The sequence below is a fragment of the Elephantulus edwardii genome, unplaced genomic scaffold (genome assembly GCF_000299155.1).
Source record: "Elephantulus edwardii isolate Elephantulus edwardi_28Jun2011 unplaced genomic scaffold, EleEdw1.0 scaffold00067, whole genome shotgun sequence".
Taxonomy (NCBI): Eukaryota; Metazoa; Chordata; class Mammalia; order Macroscelidea; family Macroscelididae; genus Elephantulus; species Elephantulus edwardii.
Window position 1 is genome coordinate 11486654 of NW_006399817.1, and position 17500 is coordinate 11504153.

The 17500-nt window shown below is 36.5% G+C and overlaps 1 protein-coding gene across 3 annotated transcripts in view; it reads right to left on the minus strand.

Annotated features, from left to right (window-relative positions):
- LMO3 (LIM domain only 3 (rhombotin-like 2)) overlaps nt 1-17500 on the minus strand; it is an 81488-nt gene that overhangs the window by 63033 nt on the left and 955 nt on the right. Inside the window, exons 1-2 of one of the 3 annotated variants that reach the window (XM_006888439.1) lie at nt 16137-16341; nt 11040-11253 (exon numbers count right to left, since the gene is read on the minus strand). In XM_006888439.1, coding sequence (XP_006888501.1) covers nt 11040-11245 — 206 coding nt within the window. In that variant the 5' untranslated portion in view covers nt 11246-11253; nt 16137-16341. Of the gene's footprint in view, nt 1-11039; nt 11254-15246; nt 15272-16136; nt 16342-16447; nt 16515-17500 lie in introns of those variants that run through there. The other 2 variants (XM_006888440.1, XM_006888438.1) reach the window with 2 other exon arrangements.

Genomic DNA, 17500 nt, shown 5'->3' on the forward strand with positions numbered 1-17500 from the left:
CTCTGTAAATGTTTATGAAAATTAATAAAATATAATTATAGAAAAAAAAGAGAAAAAAAAGAATGTATTTAAATAGTTTTAAAGAACAATATATCTATAATGTATCTTTTAAAATGCCAGATTTGGATACATTTTTAATAATAATTATATGTTTGCACAAAGAAATAATTGAGTTAAACAGATATCTATTTGACTCTAAAAAGAAAAAAAAATACTCTTAGATGGGGAAAAAACGGATATTTCAAACTCCAGGGTAAAACATGACAATGATGAGAAGTCTACATCTCTACCACTTTTATTATCTGTATGTTCAAAAACACCAACTACAATGGATTAAGAGTGAGTTAAATGTCACCTTTAACATTTCCCCCTCATGTAGATTGTGAAGACAGCCCCAGTCCTCATCAACATACTGAAATAATACACTTCATTAATCATATTGGTATTTACATGTGACGCCTCAACTGAAAAAAAAATCTAAAAGATAAAACAAAAACTACACCATTACTCACAGATTAGCAATAGACAATCAAGTGAGCAAACCCTAAGGTCTATCCTCAGATTTATATTATTTCACAAATTACTTTTACATTACTTAATAATTCAAGGTCCAAATAAGCCCAGATCAAAATGCACAAAAAACCAAAACAAACAACAAAAATCTACCACTAAATAATAATTGGAAATCATCACACTCAATTAAGCAGACACGTTCTAGAATTAAAACTGTGTTTATTCAGTAGCAGCCTAAAGGGATCAATTTTACAGTAATCATCAGGTGAAAGTATAACCACTGGCTGGGGGGGTCATTTAAAAGTGTGAGAATAGAGGCATTATTTAGCTCTCTTAGTGATAGGGGATACATGTAGTGGCTGCTCCTAACTCTTACCTCTTCTGTTAGGACTAGGTCCAGACTTGTATCCTTCATGTTCCACAAACACACCAAGCAACCTCCTTCTCTTCTGTGTCAAGAGTATCCTTCCCATAGCTGATAATAGTTCCTTCACTTCACCAGGTCTTTTCTCATGTTACCATCTCAAGTAAAGCTACATTTACCTAATTTATTTAATATTTTAAATTTCTCTCTCCCTCCCCTCCCCTTCTTTTCCTTTACTTTCCCTCTATCTCTCTCTCTCCCTCCCTCTCCTCCTCTCCTCTCCTCTTTTTCTCCTCCCCTCCCCCCTCTCTTCTCCCTCTGTTCTTCTCTCCTCTCTTCTCTCCTTTTCCTTCCCCAGTTCTCCCCTCCTTTGCTATCCCTCTTCCCTCCCATAACCTTCCGCACAGAAATATAAGTTCTATAGGTCTGTTATATTTTTACAATCTTTCCCATAATGCTTTTTTCAGTCTTGTAACACATTATATTTTTGTTTTCTTGAGTATACCTCTACACGGAAAATGGATTAATTTGTTCATTCAATGTCATATCCCAGGACTTGGTAACAATATTTACAGCATGCCCCACTGCCTCCCTCACATTGATTCTGACTCATGGTGGTGACCTTCTGTTGAGTTTCTGAGGCTGCAAATTTTGACAGGAGGAGACTGCCCATCTTTATTTTGTAGAATGGTTGTTGGATTTGAACCATTGACTTTTTGGTTCTCAGCCTAACATATAATGTACTATGACACCAGGTCTTCACATGTAGAACACATAGAATCCTAATACAAATGAGAAATTGAGTATTAGGATGCCAAGCATTTTGCAAGGGCATGAATTAACGGTTTGTATTTGTTGATCGTTTACCAGTCCCTATAAATAAAAAATGTAACAATACAAATAAAATGAAATTTACTAAGCTCTCTTTATATCTCATTCTGTTTCCAAAACACAACTAAGAAGTTCAGAGCTGAGCTTTTTAAAAGGATCTCTTTACATTTTACTTATAACCTCATTTCTTCCATAAACTTTCCATTACTTCCTTATCATTCCACTTCCTTCTCCATATCGTTTACATGAGATGTAAGTAGACTTGAACCCTGTAGACATTTTATTTAGTTATTTAATAACAACTGGTATTAATATATTCAGGAAGCTCTGGTGGTGTAGCCCATAAGGAGTTTCACTGCTGACCCAAAGGTGGCATCTCTGATGGTTCAAATCCTCCAGCAGCGATGTAGAAGAAAAATGAGCAATCTCCTCCATTTTTGAGATTAAGATTTACAGCCTCCAGAAAACCATTGGAGGGTCAGCTATGAGTTTGTTCTAACTCAATCACAGTATTTTTGAGTTAATATATTTATCAGTTGTAGAATTTTTTTTAAATCTTGTCTTTAAATTCTTGTTAAATTTCTCAGATTTAATAATTTTTTTTTTACTACTGCTGTTGTTGTGTGCCATCAAGTTGGAACCAACCCATAAACCTGACCCTTCAGCAGGTTTTTCGAGGCATGAAAGAAGATTGCCCATCCTTCCCCCTTGGAATAGCTTGTGGATTAGAAATATGTGCTTTTGGGATTACACCCTACTTTTACCACTAAGCCACCAAACAGTACATTTCTTATTACATAATCTATAATGACCTATTATTCATTGTTTAGAGGTATGAGCTATCAACATTACATTTAGTGACTAAATTGTTTCCTTGTACAACTGTTGAAGAGGTAGTGAAGCATGAAATGGTAAATAAAATGTCCAACATGGCCAGCACAACAAGGACACATCAGGGAAAGAAGAGATTCCATCAGCTTTTCTATCTTGTCCTCTTCATAAATGACCAAGAAGTTTGAACGGCATAGTGAATTATATGTTGCACTGCTAACCAAAAGACCAGTGGTTCTAATCTAGCAGCTGCTCCTCAAGAAAAAGCGGGACTAATCTCTTAAGGATTTACAGCCTTGGAAACCCACTTTCCAAGGAGGGTCTCTATGAGTTGGATCAACACTATGGGCTTGGAGTAATTTATACAATCAACTCCATAGCAGTGAGTTTCCTAGTTTGAACATGCTCCATTACTGTTGTTATGTAGTTTTGTGTTGGGATCAGCTCAAAGCTGACTCTTCAGTGGGACAGGAGAAGAGTGCCTGTCTCTCTTCTACAGAGTGCCTGCTGGTATTGAACTGCCTGCTTTTGAGTTGGCAGCAGAGTAATTCCTTACTCAATAGACCACCAGATCTCCCTGCCCCATGACTAGTCCTTGTCTTATTAGATATTGATTAGAAAGCTGGTTTCTGTTTTTATTAGTAGGCTATATATATTGTGGACAAAACTTTACTGCATTAGTAATAGCAGTGTTGCTTAAATGTGGCTTTGGAACACTCCTCTGCAAATAATCTTTTAATTCCTAAGAGTCTTATTTTCTCCACAGCCCAGTTGGAAGAGTTTTTAATATTAAATTGAATCATAATAACATATACTGGTTAGAGTTGAACTTAATACCCACAGCTTAATGTTAATTTTCCAACTTCAAATCATAGATCTGTTGATTCAAAGATGATTACTTATCTTAGGAATGATTTTATTTTAAAGTAGGAAAGCTCATTGCTAGAGGGTTTTGTATCATAACAACCCCAATGGAGCAAAAGAATTCCGCAAATGCTTTTGAAGCTTTACATGACTATAGTAATACTGTTGAGAAGAAAAAAGGTTTATCAAGAAGTTTTGATGGTATCAGAGTTGAAATCAAAAGTGGTATAGCTCAATGTGCAGGCTTGATGCTTGTACTTTGAGATTATAGTAAATAGGTTTGGTGAATATTATAAAATATGCTAGATTCTAATATATTCAGCATGTAGTTATATCTTTTTAAACTGATAATTAGAGGGGAAGAGTGACTACGAAAGCAATTACTTTCAGGTAAGAAAATCTAAATGGTATATCCATTGTTTCCCAATATACGCTGCCACTTCAAAATAAATCTCTTACAAATATCTTGAAAAAATGAAAGTATGCCTAGTAATTGAAAAATGTTTGTCAACAATGGTAGAAACAAAATAAGGACAATATCAAACTCCATTGGAAGTGAGAATAAAGAACTAGAAGGTAAAAATCACGAGGGAATACATTTAAGGCATTCTTTAGTTTTATAAAACTTGCTGTTCCCTGGGACTAGTGAAAACTATAAAAAAGTCAGTGCTGTAATTTACTATATGAATAAATTAGCAAGCCTCAAGTATCTAAATTGCACAAAGGTAAAAACTTGACAAACTGAAGAAATGTCGCCACGTCAATGATGATAAAAGGTAACATTTACTCTAGTGTTACATAGATTCTAAATCTGTATGTAAAACACATTCATATGTCTACAATCACATATCTGTATCTCTTCTCATGCTTAACAATGGGAAACAATGTATTCATGTTAATAATCACTTAAATGATCTCAAATTTCATTGAAAGAGAATTTTTTTTAAAAAGTATCTTTCTATAGAAATATGACTAATGTAAATGCCATCTAATAGAAATATTTTCATTTTTATATATCTTGTTTTCAGGATCTTCCTGTATTTATACTTTACATATGTTGGCATTTACGGACACAGTGAGAAATGTTAAATAATTTTGTTGCAAAACTGGATATGGCTGCAGTGCATAATTCTGAATAAAACGTATTCTAACTGGAAAAATGTATTCCAAATAAATACCAAAACAAGATTCTCATTCCTTGCATTAGATAATTAAAATATAATGGTAGTTTAGGTTTGTACAATTCTCCTTAGACTTTGTATCATTTTTATGGGAAGCAGAAAACTGAACTCTGTAATATATTTCTAAAATGTATGTATACACATCAAAAACATTTTAAAAACTATACTTTCAGTGTATTTTTAAAAATTAGATTCTTTAATAATATGTGTTTATGCAGTCAAAACACAGCATTAAAATTTATTATTAGTCACTTAATGGAGACTAATGTTAAGTTTATAAATGAAGTTCTGGCTTACTTTGATATATTCTAAGAGCAACCAAAAATAGATATTCTTTCCCAGAGTTCTATGTATTTATAAAGTGCTAAATAAGCAATTTTAGCAATTCTCATATGTAGTTCTTCCCGATGCATTTAATCCTAAACATACTTGTAGAAACAGAATATTTTTCTGCTAAGTCAGGTATGTCTAACTTATCCATCTTATGTGTAAAAACTCGACTGACTGAAGTATTCCATGCTTTATATAAAAAGATAAAAAACAGTAAATATAGAAAAAAACATTAGTTTTACATTTTAAATATTTTTGTGTGTTTCTGGGAAGTATATTTACTGAAAATATCCCTAGTCTATAAAACGAAAGAAAGCTACAAACTAAAATAATTAACTACATAAAATATTGAAATACTTATTCACCGAAGAAAAATCTATGATGCATTGTCAAAGTGCAAAAAAAAAAAAAAAGGACTGAAAGATGTTGTCAATAAATTTGAAATCAGAAACACTGAAAATGTAATGGATTAAATAATTTCACAGAAATTGTTGCAGAGGAAACCTCATGTGAACCCAGCAGTATTTGAGTGCAAAGCACTCTTTCAAAATCCTGTGGAAAACAAAAGTATCATTCCCTATTTGAGCTGAGGTGTGAATAATATATCGCCTAAAATGTTTGAAATATATTCCAATAATGCTTTCCTACGGTAAAAGGGAAAATGGACTCCAGATTACTTCTTTTTATAAAGCTATAAATAAGATCAGACAACTTCCAAAGAATATAACAGTATTTTTTAACAGACTATGGATTGTAATATAATGGCACGCCAAAATATTTCATAATGCAAAGATTAAAATAGACACTTAGATATGATAAAAAGTTATGACTATAATAAAGTTTTAAGAAAGTGAATATGAAGATCTAAGGGAAAAATTTAATCTGTAAGGAGTCATATCCCACATAAAACTTAAGTTTTCAAAATTTTAGATAGTAAAAGTAGGTGGTCTTTTTAAAAATTTTAGCAACAATGGCACCTAACAACAACTTTCCAGAGGTAACTATTCCCAAAAGTATAAATTTAAAAATTAAATATGAAGGGCAAAATAAAGAAGCCTTCATTTAATATTAAAAAAGGATCTATATATTTTGTAGGCAAAATAATTTAACCATACTCATATTTATTTTTAGCCTCACTTTTCCTTTTACAAAAATACAGAATCAGCACATTAGATCAATTTGAAACAAGGTTACAACTAGATTTATGCTGAATATAGCTCTTTATTTTCATTTTCTGCTTTAAAGTTATATTATTATATTAAAGTATATAAAAAGTATAGTCAGAATTGCAGCTTCAAATCATCTCTGTTAATTGGCACTATGGTGGAACATGAAGAATCAATCCTTTTCAGTACTCTCATTATATAAAAAAAAATCATCCTCCAATAGAGAAATAGCAAATTACATTAAGTTTTATGTAAGACATTTTCAGCTTCTCATACAGTAAGAGCTATACGCAACTTTGATGGTATATACCAAATGGCTTCAAATAAACTCTGACAAGCTTGCACTCATAGAAAGATAAGAAGCAGTCTACATCACCCTAATGCTTGAAAATAAAACAAGAAAGAAGTTGGAGGCTTAATCAAAAACCACAAATTGTTCAATTACCAATAGTAAATTCTGAGACTATTTCTTCTAAGTTAAAAAAACAGTGTTTAGATGTTCCTCCTTGTTCTGTTTAATGTTTATTACAAAATCTTAATTATCAAACTCCAATTATAAACAATGATTCTTTCATCCTTTCCAAGTAGAAATAAAGATGACAGTTTGTTGTTGGTTTTATGTTCTGTTAAGTTGGCTATGACTCAGAGAGACCCTATGAACAGCAGATTTGAACCTTGCCCTATGCTGTGTCAACCAATACCAACACGGTTGAGCTTATTGTTACATTCACCAGTAAAAAAGATTGTTTAGTAGTGATTAAAAATAAACACACAAAACTTCTTGTCTTTGAGACTATTCTGACCTGGAGCAACATTACAGTGTCTCTCGGGCTTCTCTGATGGGTAGTATATATACGTGGTGCTCAGAGGTTTGAATCCACCACATGCTTGGCAGGAGAGATGGGCAATCTCCTACAGTGTGATTTACAGCTTCTGAAAACCCACTACAGGATCAACTATGAGTCTGTTTTAAATTGATGGCAAATAAACAAGAACAATATGTAAATATTGATTGGTAGATTGGCCTCAGTGTCAATAGATGGGGTTGAAATCCTTACTAAAACAGACTGAGACGTCTTTCTCCAGTGGAGTGGCTGGTAGGGTAAAATATTTACCTTTTGTTCAGCAGATCAGTGCTGAAATACTCCTTTCTTCTCTTCAATAGGAGCTAGAGTTCCATAAACATCACTACTAAAACTTAACTGTTTTAACATAGTAATTGCTAACTTACTTTAAGTATTCATTTTTTTAAATTCCAGATTAGGGTATAACTACTGCTACTTGTCTAAAATTGAAATGAACTCATCCTTTAACTATAAAAATGGTCATGCGGTGTTTATGTGTTGGACATGGTGTAAATTACATTCACGTTCATGTCTCAGCATACAAATATCAATTGGCAGGTAGAGTGGCTAGTTTCAGTCAGAAAACTTGTTCATAAAAAGGTTTTGAAAGTCCAGTCCTTCTCTTCCTTTATCCAATGTGCCAACAGAGGAAAATAATCCTACAAATGGGTAAATTACGTATTGTTAGACACATGAAATATATATTCTACAAATAAGACAAGATAATTAATCAGCTTTCTTAGGAAAGTGAGTAATTTTGAAAGTGTGTGCATAGACTGAAAAACAAATTTCTTAAATATAGGTATTTGTGGCACAAAGGAGAAACTTATTTGAAAAAAAATAGATCTTACATTAACACTAATATTATGATCTAAACACTTATGGTTTTTACTATTTCTTAATATTCTAAATTATAAAAAAATGTGTAAAAACATATCAATGCTATCATGATCCAAAGTAATGTTACATAAAATGTGAATCTTAAAGACTCACTGTTGATCATTAGAAAGGTTTTTATTTTTTAATTTTTTTTCCCTTTTGGGGAAAAAATTAGGTAAATACAATTGGCAAAAATATTTCACCTTTTATAGTTAAAAAAGATTAATTCTCTGCATCAAGATTAAAATAACTATTTACTGGAACAGCCAAACTGGTGGTGGTGGTGTTTTTTCTTTTTCCTTTTCTGTACTCTTAGTTAGGTGCTTAGCAATTCAAAGAGCAAAGAATAAAAAAAAAAAATTATAGACAGTTTGGTAACTTGAAAGAATTACATGATTTCCAAAGTTCAAAACCAAAATAAAACCACATTTTAATAGCATGTGAATGATTAAGAAATGGCCCGAGAAAGTATAAAAGGAAATCTGAACCAGGAAAAAAATTTCTATTTTAAGTTCTAGAAAATAGTCACAGACAGAAGGCAACTTTTTCACTAACGACATCAAATTTTGAATAATTAAATAATTAGAAAATAACAATTCTAAAGGAGCCTCTCCTTTCAGTTCATTTTATCCATTGTCTTAAATTACGTCTCTCTCATAGTAAGCACTAAACATTTGTAATGATTATACATATTTATATAAATTAATTTGCAAATTTAATTTCATTCATTCTAATTCTTTTTTAACATACATAATCAAACTATTTTAATGTGCTAATCAGAAGGTTTTGACACAATACACACAATAGAAAAAACAACCAGTCAGATACTATTGCTTCACACAATATCAATGATGTATAATTTTCATATAAAATCAAATACCCAATCTGAGGTATAATCTATTAAACACAGTGTCTACACAGTTTCCATTTCACTTTCACAATACTTAAGTGCTGATGAATTAGTCATTTAGCCAAAGAAGTCATGTTATATAAAACAGACCTTTAGTATAAATAAGGAATGAAACTTGCGGCTAACACTTTGGTTTAAAATGTTAACAGCCTTGAACTATTAACATTACACCTAGCTAGTAATTTGTTAATGAACAATTTAAGAGAAAACTCTATCCTGATGAATAAATATATTGGAAATCAGGACTAGGTTTTATATTTGACAGAGCATGACTATATATTTTAAATAAACTAACATTAAAAGTTTCAGGTCATCAATAATTAAAAGTTGTATTTAAAAAGTTACATATGAAGTCATTGAATGACAGCAGGGTTTCTGAAGAAAACTATTTTGGTACATACCCTTCAACAAAAACTCACTTGAAACTCTCAAATGCCAGTTTAACATCTATTTTTACTATTAGAAGAACAGGTAAAACAAACCCATTTGATAATTGCTTTCTCTTTCTTGCTATCATATTGAAAACTGCAAAGCACTTTTGCTCAAAACACAAGCATTTCCTTGTCAAATGTACATTTTTTATTTAAAGATTGCAGGATTTCAAGAGACTTTCTTGAACTTCCACTGAATTTTCATCTTTAGTGGTGATTAGAACACTTTAGTCTTGCATACAAACTGTTGGATGGGATTGAATTGCTCTAACATGAATACCCTTGAGATACTGAAATAGTGAGTAAACATAAAAGTTAAAAATGTGTTCAAAAGCTCTGATTATTGGTTATAGCAAAATTAGGTAAGCAAGGTTAAATGACTCAAAGCAAATATGTTTATGTAGAATGAGGCTCTAACTCAAAGAGCAGAAGAGAAACTTATTGTAAAGAGAGTCCTTCGTTCAAAGACTAGGAATTTCTAAGGGAACTCATACAATACGTTCATTCAGATTAGTTTTCTCACAAGCAAAGACTTCCTGGCTGTAGAGACTCCAGTTGTTGCTAACTTCTTGTATTCTGTGTATCTTGAGCACAAAGTAGTAGTAACAAGTGGTCGTAATTGTTCAGAAGGACACCAGAGGAAACAGTCCAAAGAGAAGCACTAATATAAAGTACTTAATTCATCCTCATAACTACCATTAATCAAATGATATATTTTTGTATGTAACCATTGCATCTGACTAATTATCTGAAAACCATATTGAAAAGCACCAAATTTCCTTCAGAACCCCTCCAAAATGATCAAGTTGGTTCAGATGTCACTGCTAAATACTAAATTTTGTGTCATAGGTGGGGCAATTTAAAAACAAAACTAATGTCATACTAGAAAATTTACTAATTTCATAAAATATAAAAATCCAAATGATGCCATACAATGTCATTTCTCTAATTTCCTAGATCCTACCTTATTAATAAAGTGACATGCAGCTGTAGTAAGTTTCAAAGCTTTTCAAAAAAGCAGAATGATCTATTCTACATGGAAGTTTACATGTTGAGGACTAAAGTCTTGCTAATATGAGAAGAGAGAGCTTAGAGTTTCATCCCCTAGTGCTTACACTCACTTCTTGGCCTCTCAACCCAGAATACCTGCCTTGCCCTGAAACTCTGCAGCTATCTGAATATCAGAAATCTGTCCTCCTTCCTGGTACTGGATGGCAGCTTTAAGCTTTGCTGTTTCCCATAAAGCTACTGGAAAGCTGAGGTGGCTCAATGCTCAGTGACGCCCCATGATGTCCTTCTGCAATACACATCCACACTTGGAAAAACTTTTCAAAACTGTGAGAAATGCATTACTAATTACCAGCTAAGGACTGAGAATTAAAGTTTCCCTGATGAATCTGAATCAAAAGAAAACTGGTTAACTGAAGAGGTCTCAATTCAGGTCTAAGAGGCAGCAGTTAAACGTTTTCACATGATATGCTTAAAAAAGAAAGAAAAGAAAGTTTAGCCAAAGAACTGACTCTCTTCTCTGCATTGTGCTTAGCCCATCCTACCTCTGTTATTAGTGCAATGTAATAACAGGTTTGTTTGTTGATTTCTATGAACTGCATCCTTGACATTAACTGGTAGTTTTGATACAGGCCGTGAAGTAACCTATTCCAAAACACAGCATTCAGGCATGCCAAATCAGAACACTTTTGATACAGTGTTTCTTTGGCCATTCCTTCCACAGATATTGGAGTCATACACACTGGGCAGCGTTTTGAAGACTAACAGGTCAATATCATTCAGGAAAATAAACTGGCAGCAAGGAAATAAAACAAACAAAAATTACACTTACAAAAGTATTTTAAAAGGAATCCAGTCATCACTGGTGTGCAAGGGTAATTCCTACCTCAGATAGTCTCTGCGACAAAGGATAAGATTAGCTTTAGTGTACAGGGTGGAGCCCACCTCTCCCAAGCGACAGTCACAGCAGGCACACTTCAGGCAGTCTTCATGCCAGTATTTGTCCAGTGCCTTTAGAAGATACCGGTCCTTGATCTTTCGGTTGCAGCCAGCACAACCTTTCGGCTTGGTGTCTGGCTGGACTGAGAGCATTTGTATACCTAAAAGGAGACAAAAGCAGAAAGCGAGCTGGGACAACAAACGAAATAAAAACAGATGTTAAAAGATCTTCAACAAGTTCAATATTTCATATTGCCTTTGCTGAGAGCATCAGCTCTTCATTTTTTTTTTCTTTCAGGGTTTGCTGAATCAAACCAAATTTTGGGAACAAAGAGTCTGAAACTTTACAAAGTCTGTATTAAATCTTTTACAACTGTGGTTAAGTAAAAGCTCGCAAAAATTATAAACTCGTGTCCAAAAAAATAGTGTCATAAATGTGGAGATAAATATTCTTTATAATAATATGGTAGTCCTATTTCCTACATGTATTTCTTATAGGGTGACACTGTGAGTAAATGGCTAACAATTTTGAAAGTAAGCTATTTCATAAACAGATCCACACACAATCTATAGCAGTAAGAAATTAGTTTTTCTTGACTGGTTAAACATTTTACTTAAAATGTGTTTAATTGTGGAAAGAGAATATACCCTAGGTGGGACTGCATAAAGGTTATTAAGAATCAGAATGTTTATCCTTAAGTACACAACAGTCACCTGAAATGCTCACCAATTCTATTTTTCTTGTTGACAGTTAAATACTTCCAGCAGTCCTTAATATTTCACACTATTCATTATGCTAAAACTTTTAAGAATGTATTTATATGCATAAGTATCAATGCCCATATTCATGGCATATTTGCGAAACTATATGCTTTTATATATAGCTAAAGTATGAGATTACATAATTCATTACCATAAATATGCACTTATTTATTTTTATGAGAGAAAGACAAAAAAAGGGCAAAGCCTAAATACAAACACCATACTTAAACATATTCACATTATTATCATACAGGATATTTCTATATTTTTAAATCATATTTTCATCACAAATAAGCAGTAGCTGGATTTCACTCGTATTATAACTTGATGGAAACCTTTCTAGTGAAAGATATTCATGTTTGAATGTCTTATTTCCTAAGTATCAAATATTCTGCTTTTAAAAATGCTGGATTGACTCTTAATAAGATTTCGTAATTTATCAAATAACTAATTTTCAATATAAAATATCAAACCCATTTATTACAAATTCCTTACTTTACGCATTACAATAGAGGCCCACAAGAGGTTAAGGGACTTATTCAAAGTAGAACAAGACTTAGGACCAGGTGGCCTTCCTAGAGTTGAGACCCCTTTGAGATTTTATGCTTCCTGATTTGGGCATAAAGTTTTCAACTTGGAAATAGAAGGACACAAAACACCATATGTGCATGCACTTGAAACAGTTTCAAGAATGGAAACATCAAGCTCTAACCGCCCGCATTTTCTGAGCATTACCCTCTTCCATAATACCTAAACCACCTTCTGTTCTCCCTGATACTGGATGATGAATAATACTTTACCCCCATTACCTTCAACAACCTTTTAAAAATATCATACAGATAAGACATCAAGGGACCACCCCACTACTGAGTAACTTTTCTACTTCCAAATAATACATGAATAAATTGCATCCAAGCTTGTTATGATGCTGAAGGTTCATTAGGAAGTAACTTGTCTTGTGCAGTACTGGAGGAGGAATGGCAGGGAGGCAAGTGGGGTGACTAGTCTTTCTGCAGGGTTTGCATAGACATAGTCACTGAGGCTGTAGACTAGCAGCTGGGTTTGTCCAGAAGAGCAGGTGGTATTCCTGTAGTTTGCTTTCTGTTCCTTTTCTCTGAAGAAACTAGGAGTCTAGTGTAGATTAATCATAACCCTTGATAGCTCTGCTAAGTCTCTCTCTCTAAAACTTCTAACAAATGACGTTTCTTTGATCAGAACTGGTTATCCACTTCTAGCAAGGTTCCACAAGGAATGAATCCCATTAATTACAGGGCAGAACATACCCAAGTGCCTCTTAACTGTATACTTGGGAGTAGGGAGGGGAAATGAGGAACATTTTGATTTCTTAAATGATGTTTTGGATTACATTGATATAAATAACCAGAGATATAGTCAGGTTAGCCATTTTATTTCTCTAGTTTAGAAAGACATTATTTTTCAAATTTCATAGCTCAAAGATGAGAATTTAAAAAAAAATCTTTTGCAGCAGTTAAGCTGCAGTCCCCACAGTTGCATTCCTACCATAAAGCCTAGAAGGTCAACTCTCTTTTCTCCAAATGCTTTGCTCCCAGGACAGCGGACACCAACATTTGGCACAAGTAACACTACCCTGCTTGTCTTCACAAAATGTTTTTGTTGTGTTGACATTTTAATTTAACACTCATAGGCCAATTAATATTTGAAACTCTTACATTCTGTTTGACCGTGGGCATAAAAGGAGTTGGAGATAATACATTCCATCACGGTTACTTAGGTCAAAGCACAATCATATTCCTCTTTGAGGGGAAAAAAAAAATGGAAGCTTTTCAGTGATTCTCAAGTTAACAGTTGTTAAAAAACCCAACCAACTATTTTGCAGTCAGCACACTGCCAGGTACCTAAAAGGCATAAAGCAGTTGGTGGCCTCCTCGTGCCAAACTGAAGAGCACGTTTGGGTAGAGTTGCATGTTTGTAGGTGAAGAAACACTTCACAAGTTGCTCATAGCACATCAGGACTCATAACTAGTTTCAGATTGGCATGTAAATTGTTCTAAGGGAAATTCTTATTGCCTCGGAGACCCTGCCATTCTGAGTTATTTGACAGTTTAAGGGAAATCATAATTAAAAAAAAGACATAAATAATAGCCTGTGCAGTGTGGTGTGCAGAAATAAGTAGAACCATTTCATTTAAACTCTGGTGAGCTTTTAATTGCCTGGATTGCATTGTGAGGCAGCCTAACGGTTGATTGCCTCCATTATGTTCCCTTGTTCTGTGCCATTCATCCGCACAGTCTCAGCTTCAGTAGTTAACACAACAAAGTAACCACAACTCTACAACACACAAGGTTTTAAAATAATGATAATAATGATGATGATGATGATGATGATGATGATGATGAAAGATCTGCAGCACTTAGAAACAGTCTTTTCTGTTTGAGGGCTAACTGCACATAATGAATAGAAAACCTTTTGCCTCCCTTGGAAGATGCATAGAGGACAATTTGGGAGAAGGCACAGGGACAGGGAATACATAAAGGGGGTTGGCAGAGATGAGGTGCCTCAGGAAGATGCTAAAATGGGAATGCAGGTCTTGCAGCTGGGAGCAGTGACACAGATTAAAAGAATTTGGCCAACAGAGCCAATCGATTGCCAAAAGGTACCAAACAAAAGATTTTCTCTCCTCCTGCCCATCTTCATCCTCTCCCCAACCCCCAGCCCCTATTTGAAAACTAGATTGGGCCTAAAAGCTTGTTTCTCTCTGTTCACTGGCCCAGAGCATCCCTACAGGCTGCAGCCCCCTAAGGGACAACAATGCAAATAGATGTCCCCAGATCTCAGGCACTGGAGCTGCTTAACTCTGCTCTGCCCCTTCAACTCCCAACCCCCCCCCCTCCCACCCTTCCACCCCCCCCCCCCTTTTTGAGCAATGGAGCTGGGAACCAATTTGATTCCCTTTTTCTCCAATGCAGCTGCAAGGCTCAGAGATACTGACATTTTTCCACTCTTATCAGTTTAATTACAGTTACCATGGCAGCAAAGTGCTAGTGCTTGGCAAAGGCCAACAAGAGATTTGCAAGACTGAGTTCAATTTTGATGCAGCTCACATGCAAAATAAAAAAAAAAAAATAAGAAACATACATACACTCTAACAAAGAATCCCTTGCGGAGTTTATGCTCCAGGCTTTTGTAGTTGTGTCTTTGCAGCCACACAGGGATGATTTGCAAAGAATATGTGTCAGTATTTGTAGCACCTAGCAAGATTAATTGGTTTAAGCAGCAGTCTTCAAAGCAGTTACAATAATATTTCGGATCTGTTAGAAAGACACAAAAGCGGCGGAAGAGCAAGAAGGCTTTTGAGCAACTAAGAGTGCCGAGCGCAGGCAAAGTGCATCTATGATAGATTGTAACCTTACCAAAACTTTTCTCCTTTTTCTGCATGAGTTGACTTAGACGTGCCTGAGTTGCAGCGGCTTCTCATTGAGCACCAAGCCCAAACGTAGAAGTGGAAAAGGGTCTCCTTGATGTAGCTCAAGTGTGGACCTGGTGCACAGCCTACACTGCCGAGGACCTACTATTGTGTAGCCACTTTGGGAGTGGGTCGGAGCGGCGGCAGGGGGTGGGGGAAGGGATGAGGGACGGCCAGACGAGACACGGCGCGCACGGAGCCCCTCGCAGTGTGGCAGTGTGCAGAATGATGGCGAATGACAAAGCCACATGCTTCCTTAACTCTGCCCGTAATCCTAAAATCCCAGCGGCCCCTTTTAGCTTCGTGGTAACAAATGGATTTGATTAAACTGTCACATGCAGCGTTAGCATAGCATATCATGTTCAATATGAAAAAGATCATAAATCTGACTTGTATTTCATAACAACAGTCTGGGTAGCCCCCGTTATAGTGTGCTGCATCAGTTTGAATCTCAGCCTATTAGGACGTACGCACCCCATTCCACTGAACCTCTCTCCTGTGGTGACTTCTCCCCCTCCAACACCTAAATATAGTCACTCTCCTATCTTCTAGAAATAATTTGTCCTTTTGGTCGTGTGAGGGTTGACAGAAGTGCCAACAAGAACCCAAAGACTGAAATTGAAACTCTTTCAGTAGTGGTGGTGGAGAATCCCAGCAAGGAAGGGGGGAGGGGGGCAGGGTCCGGGAGTTCACCCGGGACTGAATTCCCTTCCTCAAGGCCCAGAGTGAACATTTCTCCAAATTCCCAACTCTCCTGCCTCCCCTCGGCCCGGGAGCCTAGGTCTACAAATGCTGCAGTTCATCGTGAACTTTGACTATTATGCACTCGAGTCCTACTTGAGACGTTCCGCGCCGCAGCCTCTCGCTCTGCCTCCTGCCATCAATATCTTCCGCCTGCATCTATTTCATGTCTCATCATAAAAATAATGAAGCCTCACATGATTTAAACAAAACCGTCTCAGCAGAGCTGCAGCCCGAGCGAAAGTTGTAGTGCGGAGCTGGGATGCAGCTCCAGTTTATGCCTCATTAGGAGAGGCTGGGGGAGAAGGGGGGGAAACAGAGACCCATATCCGCACACGCACGCGCGCACCCGCAGACACACACAGCACAAATAAACCGACGCGTGTGTGCACGGTTGCTGCACTTACCTTCTCAATTAAGCGATACAGGGGGAGGCCGTTCAGTAAGCACAGTGGCTGCTTTGTAGCGCTTCTCCTTGGGAAAGGTCAAAAAGAAGCATTGTTTGAAAAAATAGGGAAAAAAAGGAGGGGGGAGGGAGTCGCTATTTCTTAAGTTTAAAATAATGAGGTCCTCGAGGATCCGCCAAGTAATGGTGTTGACCGCATCTGAGCCACAGGTGTCCTCCTTTTAGGCAACTGCAATCCGAGGCTGGCTCGCTCTCCGTCCAGGCTCCAGACAACTTACCCAGCAGCGCGCGAGGAGCCGAGCTGAAGGAAAGCCCCGGCTCTCAGCTGCAAAATGCAATCCCTTCCCAGCCAGACATAATACAGCCCGAGAAAAGGTCACTCAGTTATTACTGAGCCGGCGGAGTCCAGGCAGCGCTTGTCAAGACCACAGAGAAGCAGCTCCCTTCCGATTTAAGACTATTTACCTCTCACCCCACCCCTCCCCTCTCGTCTCCTTTCCTTCTCGCCCTCCCTCGCTCGCTGGCTCCCTCGCTCGCTCTCGCGTGCCTGCTCTGCAGCTCAGTCAAGTACAAGCCGCCCTCGGAAAGTGCAAAGCAGCCACGAGACAGATCGGGCTTTGTTGCTAATTTCCCAGGGTGAAAATTTACAAGCCTGTGAGTGCAGTCAGCACAACCACATGCATATGCTCCTCACAAACGCTGGGGACGACCCCGCGTACCAAACAAGTGACCTCTGCAGGCGTCGACTCCAGAAGGACCCTACCTCCTGGACCCGTCCAAAAGAACTCCTGGGAAAGAGCCCGGGAGAAAAGGGGGTCAGGTTACCCAAATAATCGAGGCATTTTGGAGTAGGTGGCCACATTTAAAGCAAATTGCCAGCCCCCTCACCCCACCCCACCCCCCAGTCAGTTTTTTTAAGCTACCAATTATGGAAATGGAAATAAATCAAGAGAATAAAACTGCTTCCATAACACGCTGGAAAAGTACCCAGCCCTCCCCTTTGAGATAAGCCATGAGGGTGGAGGGTGACTTGCAATCCCCAGGTCTCTGACTC